At 53.0% G+C, this 16,539-nt stretch overlaps 2 protein-coding genes and 1 long non-coding RNA gene across 11 annotated transcripts; 2 read left to right on the forward strand and 1 right to left on the reverse strand.

Moving 5' to 3' along the window:
• Window positions 1–1,359: 1,359 nt before the first annotated feature.
• Window positions 1,360–3,559, reverse strand: LOC124417373. The gene is made up of 2 exons (XR_006932074.1): window positions 3,332–3,559; window positions 1,360–2,651 (listed from the first exon to the last, which is right to left on the reverse strand). It is a non-coding gene; the product is annotated as an uncharacterized LOC124417373 (long non-coding RNA).
• Window positions 3,560–3,893: 334 nt separating this feature from the next.
• LOC121107466 (biogenesis of lysosome-related organelles complex 1 subunit 3-like) lies at window positions 3,894–6,294 on the forward strand. The gene has a single exon (XM_040651877.2). The coding sequence runs from the start codon at window positions 4,238–4,240 to the stop codon at window positions 4,688–4,690; it is 453 nt and encodes a 150-aa protein (XP_040507811.1). The 5' UTR covers window positions 3,894–4,237; the 3' UTR covers window positions 4,691–6,294.
• Window positions 3,894–16,263, forward strand: LOC107057415. Of its 9 annotated transcripts, XM_046903692.1 has the most exons (14): window positions 3,894–3,943; window positions 4,235–6,783; window positions 8,350–8,487; window positions 10,192–10,307; window positions 10,383–10,499; window positions 11,120–11,281; window positions 11,974–12,051; window positions 12,386–12,445; window positions 13,162–13,230; window positions 13,371–13,442; window positions 13,524–13,625; window positions 14,243–14,350; window positions 15,073–15,220; window positions 15,406–16,263. In XM_046903692.1, exons 5-14 carry the CDS (start codon window positions 10,472–10,474, stop codon window positions 15,458–15,460), a joined length of 882 nt encoding a protein of 293 aa, XP_046759648.1. In that variant the 5' UTR covers window positions 3,894–3,943; window positions 4,235–6,783; window positions 8,350–8,487; window positions 10,192–10,307; window positions 10,383–10,471; the 3' UTR covers window positions 15,461–16,263. The 9 variants fall into 9 exon arrangements, with proteins under 9 accessions (XP_046759648.1, XP_040507806.1, XP_040507804.1 ...); XM_040651872.2 differs by having other exon boundaries at window positions 4,235–8,487; XM_040651870.2 differs by having other exon boundaries at window positions 4,235–8,487; window positions 10,228–10,307.
• Window positions 16,264–16,539: the final 276 nt, after the last annotated feature.

Genomic DNA, 16,539 nt, shown 5'->3' on the forward strand with positions numbered 1-16,539 from the left:
CCTCAGTCTTCACGGGTGGTCAGGCTTCCCATGTCTGCCAGGACCATGAGCCTCTAGGTGAGGGTGTGGGGAGTGGTTTCTGTCCACCAAGCTGAGCGGTGCAGTCGATACATTGGAAGGAAGGGAAGCCATCCCGAGGGACCTGGACAGGCTGGAGAAGTGGTCCCATGAAAACCTAATGAGGTTCAATAAGGCCAAGTGCAGGGTGCTGCACTTGGGTCGGGGCAATCCCAGGTACTTCTATAAACAGGGGGGAAGATCTCCTTGAGAGCAGCCCTGCGGAGAAGGACCTGGGGGTCCTGGTGGATGAGAAGCTGGACATGAACCAGCAGTGTGCACCTGCAGCCTGGAAGGCCAACTGTGCGCTGGGCTGCATTTAAAAAAAAAAAAAAAAAAAAAAAAAAAAAAGGCAGTGGCCAGCAGGGAGAGGTGATTGTGCCCCTCTACTCAGCTCTTGAGAGGCCCCATCTGAAGTACTGCGTCCAGACCTGGTGCTCCCAGTACAGGAAGGACATGGAGCTCTTGGAGCAGGTCCAGAGGAGGGCCACTAAGATGATCAGAGGGCAGGAGCACCTCTCCTGTGAGGAAAGGTTGAGGGAACTGGGCTTGTTTAGCTTGGAGAAGAGAAGGCTCCAGGGGGACCTCATTGTGGCCTTCCAGTACTTGAAGGAAGCGTATAAACAGGAAAGGGAACGGCTGTTTGTGAGGGTGGAAAGTGGTAGGATAAGGAGGAATAGTCTTAAACTGAGACAGGGGTGGTTTAGGTTAGATATTAGGAGGAAGTTTTTCACCCAGAGGGTGGTGACTGCACTGGAACAGGTTGCCCAAGTAGGTTGTGAATGCATCCAGGGATGGGGCATCCAAGGCCAGGCTGGAAGTGGCTCTGGGCAGCCTGCTCTGGTGGTTGGCGACCCTGCACATAGCAGGGGCATTGAAACTCGATGGTCATTGCGGTCGTTTTCAACCTGGGCCATTCTATGGCCATCTCGAACCATCAGCGCCAAGATGTGTGTGCCAGTACTGTCACTCTCCTTGCACACAACTGATAGGTGAAAACTCTGATGTGGTGAGACTGGAGTTATCAATTATAATCACTTCTTTGAAGGAGTCAGATCTAAGACAACTGAGACTAGCTGAAGATCTGTTTTGATAAGACAGAAATCAAGTTTCTGCAAGCCGTGTTTTTCTCTGTTCTGAGATGCTGTACTGCTGTAAGAAGCAACATTTGAACTGCTTCTGTTTTCTTGCTTTTGTACGAGAAAGATTTACTCTTAATGATGCATGACTCCTTCACAACAGAGACTAGTGTTTATAAGATTCGGAATGGGAGCAAACAAGTCAGACAAATATTTCTTGCACTCAGCTTTCAGATTAGGCATATATTTTAAAGAGGCACCAGAGAGGTGGAGACAATGGAAAGCAAGTAAAATCCAGGGAAACAAGCTTTGTTAAAAGCTTTGATGTAAGATCTAAAGTCAGTTTTTTTCCCATACAGTGTTAGCTATAGTGATGATAAATCATGCCCAAAAGCTTCACTGCACTAGAACACAAAATCCAAAAGATTAGAAGCTGCGGAGATAAATTCATCTCAGCCCAGAAATCCTTCCATTTGTGTACTGACTGGAGTTCCGAGACTGCAGCATCACAATCATTCTCCTTCTCTGGGTGCAGTCTAGAAGATGAACACCCCCAGACACGCACACTTGTTCAGCTCTTCCTTTCCCATCAAGTCTGGGCTTGATAGAGATGTTTTTATCCCCTCTTTTTCCTGAGATTACCCTCTGTTGCCATGTTTTACTTGACCACTAACAAAAAGGTATTTCTAAATTATTCAACATGAGATTCTTTGCATAGTAACGTATTTGGTAATGCTCTGCTCCCAGGCAGGGTCCCCGCTACAACGATTTTCATTTCTCTTGAGCCGACTTGCAAGCACACCCCTTCAGAGCACATTTCCTTCTACTGTTAGTCATTGTAAGAAACCTTGTGGCAAATCCACCTGCAGAAAACACAATCAGCCTGTTTAGTAACAAAAGATTTTGATGTAAGGAAAAAAATTCAAATAGTTAATTAACAGATTGAGAGAGAGCCTTGAAGAGATAATTGCTAGAACCAATTCTAGTATGAAAATTTCTGGGGTTTAAGAATAATTACAGATGAGAGGGTATTTCTGAAGTGTACTATACTGTATCCTTAAAAGGGCAATAAAGTTCATTTTGCTTGATATTCTTTTCTTTTGCTTTTAGTAGATACACTGTAGCAATTAGACAGATCAGTACAATAGGAAAAGCAATACAACGGAGGTGCTAGTCCTTCTGTCATCACACAACAGAGAGGTGCTATAAAGGAAGGGAAGAAGATTGCTCCCCTGTACCAGAAAATTCCAGATTCACAGGAAGAAGCTTCACCAAGGAGGGCTCACCAGGCAAAGATCCTCCCCAGCAGCAGTCAGCCCTTAAATGAGATCTAAGAGAGCTGCAGCCAGGCTCCCCTCCTTCCATTCGCACACATGAATTGCTTTCACCTGTGCTCTCAGGGCTGACTGGGTCCTTTCCACAGGTGATCAATCCGTGGTTCAGGCTGTGACTCAACAGATCCCACACATATCTTAAAGATTTTAGATTTTTTTTCTTTCTTTCTTTCTAGGAAGACTGAGAAAGCAAAAAATCATTCTGCCCTTGCTCCTGACCCTTGTCCCTGCCTCCACCTGCCCTCAGCGTACGGCCAGGAGAGGAGGGGCACTCAGCAGCATGATGGGAGCCCTTCATATTCTCCTCAGCTCCTGACCTTCCAGCTCTGCAGAGACATTTCGTATCTCAGTGATAGTCTGTGGCCCCCACAGCCCCCCAGACCCGACCCCAAAGGCCTGCTGCCTCTCTCTCCCCCCCGACCCACACAGATGGGCCTGGTGGGCACTGTCAGTGCTGGGAGCCCAGGAGCAGGCACAGGCAGCCTGGCCGGGCTGGGATCTGCGCTGCTCTGACAGGAGCTCTGTGCTAATGTCATGCTGCACAGCATTCCAGGGACCAGAAGCTGCATCTCGCGCAGCGGTGAGTGATGGCAGCGCTGTGTGCGCCCTCCAGGGGGGCCCGGGACAGGCTTGAAAAGCAGCACCGCGTGAACCAGATGAGGTGCAACACGGCCACGCGCGAGGTGCTGCACTCGGGCCGCCGTAATCCCGCAAAGGTGCTGGGAGGGCCGGAGCGCCTCACCGACAGGAAGGGCTGAGGGAGTTGGGCTCGTGCGGCCTGGAGAAGGCTCTGGGGAGACCTCACTGCGGCCTTCACGTGCCTGGAGGGAGCTCACAAACAGAAGGACAGCGACTCCTTACACGGCCTGACACCGGCAGTGCTGTCCCAACGGTGGATTCGTCGCCCGGTCGCCCGCAATAAGTCGGTCATCACCGGGTATTTATATCAAGAGTGCAGGCCCGGGTGCTCGTTGGTTTCCATAGAAGGAAGAAATATTTCCCGAGGAGGGCCCCGGCACACGCTGTCCCGAGGAGCGGTGCACACCGAGCGGCACAGCCGTACCGGACAAACCCGGCGCAGGCGCAGGCGCAGGCACAGGCTCCGGCCCTGCGCGGCCCCCTGCACGCCCCGCCCCCCGCCTCTCCTATTGGCCAGCCCTGCCCTGTTCGGCCATCTCATTGGCTTCTACTGCTGCCTGTTACATGCAAGCTCCCTCCCCGATCCTTCTTCCGGGAGAGCGCCGTCCTCCCCTTCGTCCCCGCAGAGCCAATTGGCTACCCTGGCTGTCACTTAAAGCTTGGGAGGAGGGACGATTGGACGAACGCGGCTGCCCGCTCTGCGCGTGCGCAGTCTGAGTGAGGGCAAGTCCGGGCAGCGGGCGCACGCAGGCGTGACGTCACTCGACGCGACGCGTAGCGTACCGGGTGACCGTCACGTGACCTGGCGAGGCGGCGGTACTGGGCTGAGGGAATGTGGGTCCTTGCGGGGCTCGGTGGCGGGTTATTGGGGCGTGGGGGTTCCTGTAGGGTTGGGAAGGGAATATGCGGCATCCCCCTGGAGCTGTGGGTGCCTGGACGTGTTCTGGGGACCCCACGGGGCTGGGAAGGGAGTGAGGAAGTGGGGGTCTCACGAGGCTGAGGGGGCACGGGCCTGTTGTGCGCAGTATTCCTCTGAGACTCGGGAGAAAGAGCCGGGGGTCTCCGTGCCTGGTGGGGCCGTTTTCCCCCCGACTCCCCCTCCTCCCTTTTATTCCCCTCTCGCAGACCATGGCCGTCCCTCTTTCCCCCACGCTGGTGCTGGGCGAGGCCTCGGAGAGCGACTCAGAGCCGGAGCCGGGGGGGAACACAGCCGGGACTCCCGCAGTGGGGCTGAAGGTTCCGGGGGAGGCGTCGGAGACCGAGGAGGAGGAGGAAGAGGACAGTGCGGCCCGGATGCCGCTGCCAGGGGTGTCCAGGGGGGGCCCCTCACTGCTGCAGCAGAGGCTGGGGGCGGGCGAGGGGCGACTGCGGGGCGCAATGGCTGAGGCACTGGGACACAGTTTCAGTGGGGCTGCGCGGCTGCTGGAAGGTCTGGGGGGGCCCCTGGGCCACGCCCAAGCTGGGGCAGCTGCGACCGCGCACTGCCTGTGCCTGGTGCGCCGTGACGTGCGCGCTGTGGCTGCCACCGTAGCCACCATCACCGCCTGTCACCTGCTGCCTGACATCCGTGGGGAGCTGTGAGAGTGGGAATGTCTGTGGGGGGGGGGGGGGGGGGGCAGTGCTGGCAGCTGTGGGGAGCTCCTGGCGTTGTTGTTGCAGTGTCACTGACACTGACCTTCAGCACTGTGTCTAATGGACTCGAGGGTTGTGGTTGTCACTGATGACATTCTCATTGTCACTGCATTGCCAGTGCTGTGTCCCCTTGAGCTGATGCTGCCATCAACAGCACTGCCGCTGATCGCTCAGTGTCCCAGCGATGTCCCTGTGTCACCTGGCCTGTGGGGACCTTGGCCTCACAGTGACGTTGTCAGTGAATGGAAGCTCCTGACGATTGATTGATGCAGAATTCTGTAGTTTTGCCCTGTATAGGGGATCTGTGGGTTCTGGCACTGACTAAAGCCCTTTGGAGACATAGCTGCAGCAAGGACACAGCTTTCACTAGGTGGGTGGCAGTGTGTTCACCCACGGCACTGTGGTCCCAGTGGTCTGAGCAAGGTCCCTTTTGTTGCCCCCCATGTCTTTGGGCTGTGGTTGTGTCCTTTGCGTCCCTTCCTGCCATATGAATGTCTCCAGCATCTGGCCACTGTCCCCAAGCTGTGGCTATGTCCTGTCACCCTAAGTGCCCCTTGGCCTTGTCCTTAGCTCTCTCCTACCTCTGTGTACCCCTCTGAGAACTTCAGCCAGGGACAGGGAGAAGTACATACGAATCTCACACCACGGAGCCACATGGGTCTGTCACGCTGCATCCTGCCTGGGCTGTCACGTCCTGTGGGACACCAGGGGATACACCCTGGGTGCTAGTGGGCTTGTGGCACCAAAATGCCCGGGGCCTGATGAGGGTCCTGGGGGCTCCTGGCGTCTCCAGAAGGGTCCCAACTGTCCCCAGGGACTGACCTGAGGGGTAGTGGAAAACCAGGATGAAGGTTCACTTTCCCCATTCCCCTGTGTTGTGGCAAAGGGGAAAGGTTTTGTGAAGAGCACAGTGGTGTTGGATTCTGTTCATAAAGATTCTAGACCTCAGTTCCCTTCCCGTATCCAAATTAGAATGAAAGATAGTATTAACAATTCATCTTTTGAGGAAGAACCTCTGAGCACTTGTAACTGGCAGTGCTTTGATATTCTAGGTAACCTGTTCCATAAGGAGTGCTGGGTGATGCTGACTGATACTGTCAATTGTGAGCATGCTCCACAGAAAGTTTCCCTCTGTGGGAGTGAGGAAACAAAATGTGGTGATTCAGTACTGTGGGGTTATTATGGGGTTACTAGAGTCTAGGATTCTAGAGTCTGAGGATTCTATGAATTGATTATTGGAGGATTCTATGAGGATGCTATGAGGATACCAGCTCCTGTGATTATAAGTTCTGTTATTTCAGATTCTGTGATCGTTTCATGATTCTAGATTCCTTGACTCTGTGATGATTCTGGGCTTCAGTTGTGTGGTGATTCTGATTCCTCACTAAGAGTATAGATTCCCAGACTTGTAGCTACGCAATACGATGCGTTTCCATCTCCACTCCTGTGCATAGTGTGTGGCATAGTTCTGAGTGCCTGACACAGCCCAAGCAAAATCAATTTCTGTAGGTTATTACTAAATAAAAAAATAAATCAATAAATTTCTTGCTTTAGTTTCTGCTCCCTGATCCATTTATTTATGTTCTCCCTTGCTTCATATGTAACTTCCAAACTTGGCATTTTGCAGATAATACCTTTTCCCCCTTTCGTCCTTTGGTGGCCCCTAATGGTCTCTTCTTTCTCAGTTAGAACAGTTGTCATGAGCCTATTCATATAGGAATTTGGGACTGGAGTTCACTCCGTGACTCTTATCATAGTTGATGTCCCTAGTTGCTATCGTGCAGACTTCACCAATTTATAACAGATGGATACAGCTACGATATACACTCCTAAGAGGGAAGCAGGAATGTATATTTATTGATGTAATGTAGATATGCTGTAGTGATATGACAGTGACTTAACAAGACTGGAGATGGCTGGATACACTTGGTTATTTTCCACATAGAGGGCAGGATTAAACACACACCTACAGGACGCTCTCCTGCTGTGTCATGAGGATCAGAGCAGGCCCCGTTGCTGTCTGAACTCTTCAAACCACAGAGGTAAGGATCCTCAGCACAGCTGGATCCACTCCTTGTCCCAGACGCGTTCAAGAGTTTGTGTCTAAGGGATCCTATGTGCACAATCAAAGATATAACCGTAGTGGAGCTAACAAAGCCCACCCAAACTACTAGTCACTTACTGAGGATCCGTATCAACAAGGTGTCTTGACATCAAGGTGGAAAGGATCTCTGTGCAGGTGTAACCTCAAGAGGCACGCCTGCTCAAGGGGAGAGCTGTTCCTCTGTGCAGGAGAGCTCAAGAGGTGCTTGTGCTGCTGTCTATTTTGGTGGTAAGATGATTGACTCATTGCCGTACTTTATTTTTAGGCATATGCTCAATTGGCCCTCAGATGTTGAGCCAGAGGCCTGCTGTCAGTTCTTTCAGCCTCCCAGCTTGAGGCAGTTTTGTGATCTTTAGTCTGGTTTAGCTAGGAGTGTTGCTCACTGTCTTCCTGTGCAAGGCTGAGGGAGGAAGGTGGGAGAAAGGAAGAAAGGGGGAGGGGGGAGCACACCATCACACTGGCTTTGCTGGGAAGGAAGGCTGGTAAGAGCAGGTCTGCTGGTCTGAGTCCCAGCCTGCTTTTACCCCCAGGAAATGCCCTGCAGGTGGGCTGGCGAGGGTGGGGGTTGGGCAGGAATTGCTGCATTTCCTCCCACATCTCCTGCCATTTCTCTTGTCCCAGCAGGCTCCAGTTTAACATCTGCCTGCAGCCTGCAGCAGAGCAGCACATGGCCACTGCATGTCCATCTTAGGCAGGGGCTGGGGGAAGCAGCCAGGAGAGGGCAAGGGGCAAGAGATGGGAGTGCGGGGGGAGAGTGTCCTTCAGTGTCCTTCAGCCAGCATTTGTGTGCTGGGAACAGAGAAGCTGCTGGGACTGGAGTTTCTCTCCTCTCCAAGCTGCTTCCCTGGGCTTTGGCTGTGCCCAGAAAGGAGCACTTGCAGGAGCCCGTGGCCTTTGCAGAGGTGGCCATGTATTTCAGCAGGGAGGAGTGGGCATTGCTGGACTCTGCGCAGTGTGTGTGCTGTACTGAGGTGTGATGCTGGAGACTAGCAGTGCGTGGCCTCGTTAGGTGAGGGCTTTGCTGGTGCTCCTTCTTATTAGAGCACCTCTGGCTGTGCAGAATGAGCCTCTGCAAGCAGGACGTAGAATAAATGCAGTGGGGTTACTTATTGACCAGTGCAACAGCAACGAAAGAAACCTATACTTTTCTGCTGTTTATTTCCCATAAACGTTGTTGAAGCCTTGGTAAACAAAACATCCTAAAGGGAACGTTGAAGAAATGTCCCTGCATCATTTTCAGAGATGTAAAAGGTGTGCTGGGCTCCAAAGGGAGTCGGTATGTATTGGGCCGGTGTCATTCAGAATTAAAACAGGGACATGCTGACATGCACCAGAGTGGGCTCATGCTTGACATCTTGTAAACAGGGTTGAAAAGAAACCTCAAAATAAACACACGTCTACAAAAGCTGCCCTCCCCTCCAAAATCAGCACATTTTGCACAGCCAGAGGTACCTTCCCGGTCTTCTGTCTGTTGGCAGTTTTACTTCATCTGTTTTTTCTTCAGATCACAGCAGTGTGAGTCTGACTGCGTCAGCGGAAGAGCTGCCTTCATGGAGGTGCAGGTGCAGTCGGCCGTTGTGGAATTCATCCTGAACCACACTCTTCCACTCCAAATCCAGCCCAGTCATTGGAGATGGAGGAGGTGAGTGTCTTCGTCCATTAGCTTTATCCTGATCAGACACCTTGATCAAATCCAGATCTCCTCCAAGATACCAGAAATACGCTTTTATTGTTGAGGAGACAACAGACTTCTGGGCTGATGTAAGAACATGGCAAATGTGGCTACCAGTATCTTCCTGGGAAGCCAGGGATGCTGTACGAGAACATACATCTGAATGTTTGGCTGCTGCTGTTAGGTCCTCACACTGACAAGCCGTACAGAATAACTTAAATCTGTCCCCCTACTCTCTCTTTTCTTTCTGAAATCGCTCTCTTCAATGCTTCTGTGTGCTCTCCCACTTGAGCTATCTTGCAGTATGACACAATGCATGGTCTGTTGAGCCTTTCAAGCATCTTAGAAGATAAATAGCAATTAGCAGATTTAAAGAAAGCTCTTGGTATTCATTAGCATTGATGCCGAGAAACATAAGTCTTGCTCTTAATGTGAGATATTCTGACAGATGCTTTCCTGGTTATTTCTTCTGCACAGTCTCTATAGGTTAATCAGCAGGGCTGTTCAGCTGCATGGCAAAGACTGCGTGGGCCCTGCAGCTGTTGCCCAGTTCTCTGCCTGCATTGCTGATTCGTGGCTTTAGGATGAGGAATTAACTGCAACGTGTTTGTGCCCAGCCCTGGAACCTACAGCTTTCCTTGAGTAACTGCTAAGACCATAAGTGCACCTGTTCCAGTGGAAACAAACAGAGTTGCACCAGGAAGAAAGTTTCCTCTGCGTGTTAGATGAATAAATGTTCAGAGCACAAGCAATTATTATTCCAAAGGAGCACTAAGTTTGTTCCATCTGCTTTGATACCCTGACCTTCCAATGAGATTTGCACAGTCACCGCAGTTATTACCACTGGTGGAGTATAGATAGCTGCTTTTCCGGAGTACTTGCTGCTTCCCATTTTATACGAGCATTGCTCTTCTTTGGATAGCACAGTTGCTGTAAGTCCAGCTTTTGTTCCCACTGGAAGGCAGTTTTTATGTCAGCAGGATGCAGGGGTTAGCTTGGCTGAGCAGGAACAGCCCACAGCAGGCTGAGCTCTGCCAGGAGAAAATCAACATGCAAACCACCTGAGCCAAACAACGATGACCCAGGCTTTAGAATGGAGCATGTCACCTTGGCTAGTTATTTAATGATTCAGACATTCACACTGTCTGCTTCCCTACAAGCAGAAGGGTCAGAGTATGTCACAGTGTATCAGCTAAGCTTGGGAATGCTGCTCTGGGAAGACAGCCCCTCTGAGCACAGCATCTCAACCTGTACCAGCCTTCAAGAGGGGACAGCACTCCCCAGCCTGCTTTATGCCATCCCAAGTTAGTCTACTTGCATGAAAGCTGGATGTCTGTATACCCATTAGGCTCAAACCCCGCGTACTGAGGTACACCTGACAAACACGTGAGGCTGTGCACGTTACCCAGGAGGTGTGATGTTAAACGGATAAGTATTAGGAATGGATCCAGCCAGGATGTTGATGTGAGAGGATGATACGCTTCCCTCCCACACTGCTTATCACATGAGAATGACAATATAAACACTTGCTCTTTAAGCAGCGGAAACAAGGACAGCTCTTAGAGGAGACTCCTTGTTCTCCACTGCACTGCTCTGCACTGAGAGGCTTCAGAGATGCTAGCAGCTGGCGCTATGAGCTGCTTTGGTTGAAGTATAAATGTTTGTCTCCAAAAGCAAGCACAGTGTATTTGGATGCTCTGCTTCCAAAAGTGCAACAGCTTCTGGAGACCCAGGTGGGACCCCACAGGTGACGGTCCTCTCGGCACCAAGTGTCCAGTTGCCAGCAGCAGGTGAGTTCACTTTGGGGGACTTTGGTGATGGGAGGTGCCAAGCAGCAAGCCTTCAATTTCCGCTACTAAATGCAGGCTTGGAAGCACGCTACGTGTGGGAAATATACTTGGTGCAGGAAAGGGGATGTCCTTAGCCAAGGTGCTGGAAAGCTGAAGGAAAACAGATGAAACTGCAGATCTATCAACAAAAACGTAAGCACGTGACACTTGACTTGGCAGGTCTGTGAGAAGGTCAGCTTCCCCGTGTTTGTATTTCAGCCATCATCCTCCGTACTGGAGAGGCTTTATCCGCTTGGCTTGCTTAATTGCAGCACATTTGACATGCATGGATAACCTGTGCAATAGCGTCCTTGATCCAGACCCCATTTCCATATTGCATCTCTTCCCCAATGGCCTGAGGTGTCATGGGTGCACCGAGCTGGAAATAATTCCCTCCTGGGGCTGTTGAAGCCCTAGAAATGTTTGCCAAGTGAAGCTGTGGATGCTCCATCCCTGGAGGTGTTCAAGGCCAGGCTGGGTGGGGCTCTGGGTAGCATGACCCCATGGGTGGCATCCCTGCCCACGGCAGTGGGGTTGGGGTTCTAAGCTCTTTGCTGTCCCTTCCACCCCAAGCCGCTCTATGATTCTGCGTTTCTATGACGTAAGCACCGGCCCCACGCAGCCCTGGTGCAGCACATCACAAGAGCAGCAGCCCGCGGGGAGCCGCCACCCGGAATCTCGGAGCCTTGAGGTCACAATGCCCCGTCCAATGGCTGTGCGGTGCTGTGCCGTGAGCTCACAAGGCCTGGCTGCGACGCTGTCCTGTGCCGCAGGCTTTGCTCTGTGCGACGCTCACTGTGGCTGCAGCGGTGGTGTTGGAAGCATGGTGCGAGTGTGGGGGGCCATGGCCCCTGCCCGCTTTGTCCTCTTCCTCCTACTGATGGCCATGTGTTTCCGGGAGACCTGTGCTGCTCCGTGGCGAGCACCGGGAGCAGGTGGGTGGGCAGAGATGGGACACGGACTGAGCAGCAGTGGGGGCAAGAAGTCAGGCTGTGTCCCCACGGCCCTGTGCCACACTTCCCTGGGGCCGGCCTTCCATGGGGGGTGGTGTTGGGCAGGGGGCGATGGGCAGCACTGCAGGAGCCGGGCAAGAGCCCGTGGCAGCGCTGCTCCCCAGGGCTGGCTCCAGCCATGCCGGGCCATGGCTCTGCTGCTTGCTGGCTGGAGCACAGCCTTCATTGTGGGAGATGTCCTGGGGAGAGCTTGGCAGATGTGTGCTGGGAGAAGCGTGAGCATTTCTGCTCCAGGCTCATGGTACTCCCCGTAGATGAATCCCAGTTTCCAACACAGAGCCTCGGCCCACAGCCCAGAGGAAGAGACAGGCGTGCTTTCCTCCAGTGCTTCAGTGTGACCTTCCTGTGCATTGGAGGCCTCCCAGTAAGAAAGCCCCCAGGAGCTGCATCTTCTTCCATGCGGTCCGTGAGGGATGTGGCACATGGCCTGGAGAGAGTATTGTGTACGCTGCCAGGTGCCAGCCTACAGGTCATCCTGGCCACTCTGCAACTTTGGGAATCGTGACCTGGGTCCTTCTCCCATCCCGTTCCACGGCCCAGCAACATCCAGTTACTGAGGGAGAAGGAGATCACACCATCCAATGGGACCTTCTTTCATGCGTTCTTGATTCCAGGAGATGAACTTGGTGCTCCCTTTTCGGATGATCGTTTGGATCCGGATTTTGTGCCTGTGCCTCTGGGACAACCCAGAGGTAAGTTGTGAGTGTCTGTTTCCTTGGAGGCAGAAACATTCATGCTCCCATAGTTTACTTGCGTGCAATTTTGCTTAAGACCCTCTCAAGGTCTTCCAAGCCTGTTTGTGCCTTGAAGGGCTTGCACAGATGAGCCATGAGTATTTCTTTACTCGGAGAGCTGCCACATTTCAGTGGGAAGGTTACCACTGCCCCTCTTCAGCTGAGAGAGCCCTGACCTTCGTATTTGGGCCGTGGCATTCCCTGGCCCACCTTTCCCCACTCAGGGAAAAGGAGGCCCCCACGTGTGCTGGAAGCTCTCCTCACCTGTGTCTGATTACACTTGTGCCTGCAGGCCCTGCTGGTGAATCAGCAGAACAGAACCCTGCCTCTGAGCCTGAAGGGGATGCTGGAGGTAAGTAGCCGGGCTTCACGTCCTCGATATTTGTTCCTTTGTGGCTGGGCTAGTTCAGCAAGGGTTGCGCTTTTCACCGGCCAGCGGGTTCTTCTCCCCGAGAAGCATGGGTGGTCGTTGTTTCTTGGGTGCTCCGTGCTGTCAGCGTTGCGTTGGCTTTGTCTCTGTATCTGCGAGGTCTCCCAGTAAGAAAATTCCAGGGGGCCGAATGTTCTTCCATGAGGTCCCTGAGAATTGTCTCCCACGGCCTGGAGAAAGTATTTGGAAAGCTGTGGAATACCAGCCAGCAGGTCACCTGGCCTCTCTGCAGCTTTGGAACTTTCCCCCCATGTCATTACCTGAGCCCCTTCCATCACCGCAGCTCAGTAAGGGAGAGAGAGATGGGCACGTGCAATGGGAACGTTTCTCCGCTGTCCTTGATTACAGCTGTGTCTCCAGGCAGCGGCTCACCAAAGCCTAGGTTTAATCCAGTCCATGCAGTTGAGTTTAGAGCTGGGGTGAGCTCCAGGCGGGCGCTCCTCTGGGCAGTTCCACACGGGGTTAGTTCTGTATGATGGTGGTGCCCCTGCAGGCACCCAGGAACTGTTTCCGAGGTGCTCCTGTGTAGAAGGGAGAGAATGGTGTCGTGAAGGAATGCCCAGCTTTAATTGCATCCTGTGTCATTCTGACTGGAAGGATGTTTAATGGGAGTTGCTCTGTCCTGCGTTTGTTTGCAGATGTGACTGGAGGAGGTGATCCAGGTTCCGCTCTGAGCTCTGGGACTGAAACTCCGGCAGATCGCATGGGTATGTCCTGGCTTTGTAATTCCTTGGAGAGCTTTCACTGCCCATTTCAGTGCCATTTCATGGCACGATCCCCCGTATGCTCCGCTATTCAGTGATGCTGTAGCGTATGACTGAAACTTTTCATGGGTCTTTGGTTGCAGGAGTGCCCCCAGGGAGGGCTTTGCCCGGTCATGTGTTTCCTCCTGCGCTGGAGCGCAGCTGGAATCCCAGCGGTGAGTAGTTTGTCTCACTGACTCACTGCTGGTCTTCAAAACCTCATGCACGTGATATTTAACTTCATGCATTCTGTTAAGGTCTGGAAAAAGGAAAGGATGAATCCAAAAGAGGAAAATACTCCCAGGGCTCATCCCGTCTCCTCAAGGAACTGGTGAAGGAAATGGAGAAGGCAGCGCGTGGTGGGTATACTTGAGTCTGTTCACCGTGAGACCTGGGAAGCTGAGGTCTGATGTACGTGTGTGGACAAGCTGTAGCCTGCACAGCAGGAAGGGATCGCTCAGAGCCGTGCTGTGGTGGTGTTCCATGTAGCGCCTTGCAGGCACTGTCAAGCACCAGAGATGGTCTGCTGCCACTTCTGCATTCAGCCAAGGCCCGGGGGCAGCTGCTCCCCCAGCACGACCATTACTTGTCAGAGGTGCAGGAGGAGCATCCCGAGCAGGGATGCCTTTGCTAATGCTGGAAACAAGGTGGGATGCTGATTCTGAAGGCGCTTCTGCCTGAGCTTGAATTTCAGCCTGCAGATGCCTGGCCTGTGATGGGTGGAACGTGATGGTTGGTGACGCTCACAGCACAGGGTGTGAGGGCCTTGCATAGGAGCTGATTCCTCGAGAGGCGTGAGAGGGTTGGCACCTTCCAATTCCTGGGAGGGCCCAAATGCCCTTGGGCAACGGAGGGGGTCGCAGTGGATCTGTGGGGCTGGGACCAGCAGGCTTTGCCTGAGCGCGGGACTGGAGTAGCTCAGTTCCCGATGAGAGCACATCACATCCAATCCTACTGCCCTGCTTTCTTTCTAAAGGAACTGACCAACAAAGTGAGCAGGATGCACTGCAGGAAGAAGGCAGCCATCCCACACTGCCAGTCTCGGGCAGAGGAACGCAGGCAGCGCCAACAACTGTCATGCCAGGTAATTTCTGTCCCGTGGTCATCCAGTGTCACTCACCAGAGCCACTGTGTGCCTGCAGGCTCTTGCTGCCTGCTCTTGCACGCCAGGTCAGCAGCCGAACCTGAGCGTGTGAGCACAGGGCACGTGTAAAAGAAGCCAGGGATGGCTCTCTGAACACGGCTGACCTCAGTGGGGTGTGGAGAGTTGTTCCAGCAGTGTGCCGGAGAAGGTACGTACAGGCCTCTGTGACGCTGCTCAGCTCCCACCACTCCCAGTTCCCAGAGAGTGGTGAGTTTTGCCCTTTTGGAGCAAAGCCACCCGAGGGCGCAGAGCAGGGTCCTGTGTGGGAGGAGCCTGCAGGAGTGTTTCTCCCCTGGGCTGGCTCCGGCTGTGCCCTGTGCTGGCTGGAGCCCGACCTTCAGCCGGGGGGGGGTGTCCTGCGGGAGGGCGTGGGACCCGCGCGCTGGGGAAAGTGCTAGGGATTCTGCTCTGCAGTGCTTCCCACAGACAAAGCCCAGACCCCAGGGCACAGCCCCAGCCCTCGGCCCAGAGGAAGACACGGGCAGTGCCTGTGCGTCCTCTCCCTTCCCAACGAGAGGTGGAAGCAGTCCTTCTTGTCCTCTGGTGCCTGGGCACCAGAGGCAGAGGCACCCACTGATGAAAATCTGGGTCCATGAAGCACACTGAGAGGTTATGTGTAGCGCAGGTGAGGGTAACGTGGGATGTTGTCTCATTTCTCCCAGGGATGAATGCTGGGACGAGCACAAAGGCTGTTGTTGGCAGATCTGCGCGAAGGCGCCACATCGCAGCGATGGTACTGTTCTCAGCTGTGCTGCTGTCTGCGCTGGTGCTGGCCTGTGGTGCTGTGATATGGATGTGCCAAAAATACGTGTGAGTTGGCTTTTCCCCAGAACACTTCATTGCTGCATTTGGCAACGAAGCATTTGTGGTGCCAGGATCCTGGGCGGCCAGATCAGTTGCTGGCAGTACACGGCCAGGACTTATGTTGCCAAGTCTTTCAAGTTTCCCCTTATTTCCTGTCAGTGAGTAGTGCTTTCTGAAACTCATTCTCACAGAGTGTGCAAGAGAGAAGAGAGAGCAGCAGAGCAGGCTCATCCTGATACCAACTAGGAGAGAATTCCAACTGGAGACGAGGGCAGAACGGAGCTGGGAGAGGCAGCCGAAGAGACTCTTGCCCCATCAAAGAAGAATCTCAGCCATCGTCCCAGTGCATTCCATTCTGCCATCCAAGAGGCCAAAGGTCTTCAAAGTCATCTGGAAGACTTGGAGCTTGAACTCAAAGCCGTGAAAGAGGTCCACGGGAACAGTCCTGAGTGCTGCTTTCTGTCAGGGGACAGCCCTGAAAGTGAGAGCGGAGAACCAGCAGCAGAGCTTTTGTCCTTCACCCTGCATTCTCTGGGACAAGCATCAGCAACTTTTCAAAGATTCTTAGCTCAGCATAGCTACAATCCTGTTGAGGGTCCTAATGAGGAGCCAGAAAGCGAGCTTCCTCTGACCGCTGGACAACACCTTAATGTCTTTGGAGCTGTGGATGAGAATGGCTGGTTTCAGGGAGAGCTGACAGATGGCACAAGAGGACTGGTCCCATCCAATTTGGTTGCGGAGGTTTCAGATGACGAACTGGATACAACGATGCCTCCGGAGCTCTGTGCTCTCCTGCTGGATACTTGATGAATAAGTGGATGCAGAGATTCCATCATGCAGCAACATCCTGTCAAAATTCCTGCATTACTCCATCTGCAGGACTACCCCCTGCTCCACTTGATGTTCAGGTGGAGTGTGTGCAGGACGTGGATGAGCTCCTTTGGGAACACTCTGAGGTGACTGACAGTGTAACTGCATAGTCTTGTGGTATATTAAACAAACAAACAAACACCACCCACAATAAAACAAACAAACAAACAACCCAAAAAGCGCTGCTCTTTTTCTTGGATACACTGAGGTGATCCTTTTTCTAGCTGAGACTTTGCTAGTCCACGGAAACTCGCTGCGAAACAACGATTAGAAAGTAGAATAGGCTCCTGTTGTTGAAGATGGGACAGTGAAACAGATGTCTCAGCTCAACACAACGCCAGTAGGAGCTGGTTCGGGCTACCCCCCCTTAAAAGGTCGGAAGTTCACAGCGAGGTAGACTACGAGCCTTCATCCACTGACCGCCAGAGACCCCCACCACATTTTTAGGACGCGTG

This window comes from Gallus gallus, chromosome 23 (genome assembly GCF_016699485.2).
Source record: "Gallus gallus isolate bGalGal1 chromosome 23, bGalGal1.mat.broiler.GRCg7b, whole genome shotgun sequence".
Classification (NCBI taxonomy): Eukaryota; Metazoa; Chordata; class Aves; order Galliformes; family Phasianidae; genus Gallus; species Gallus gallus.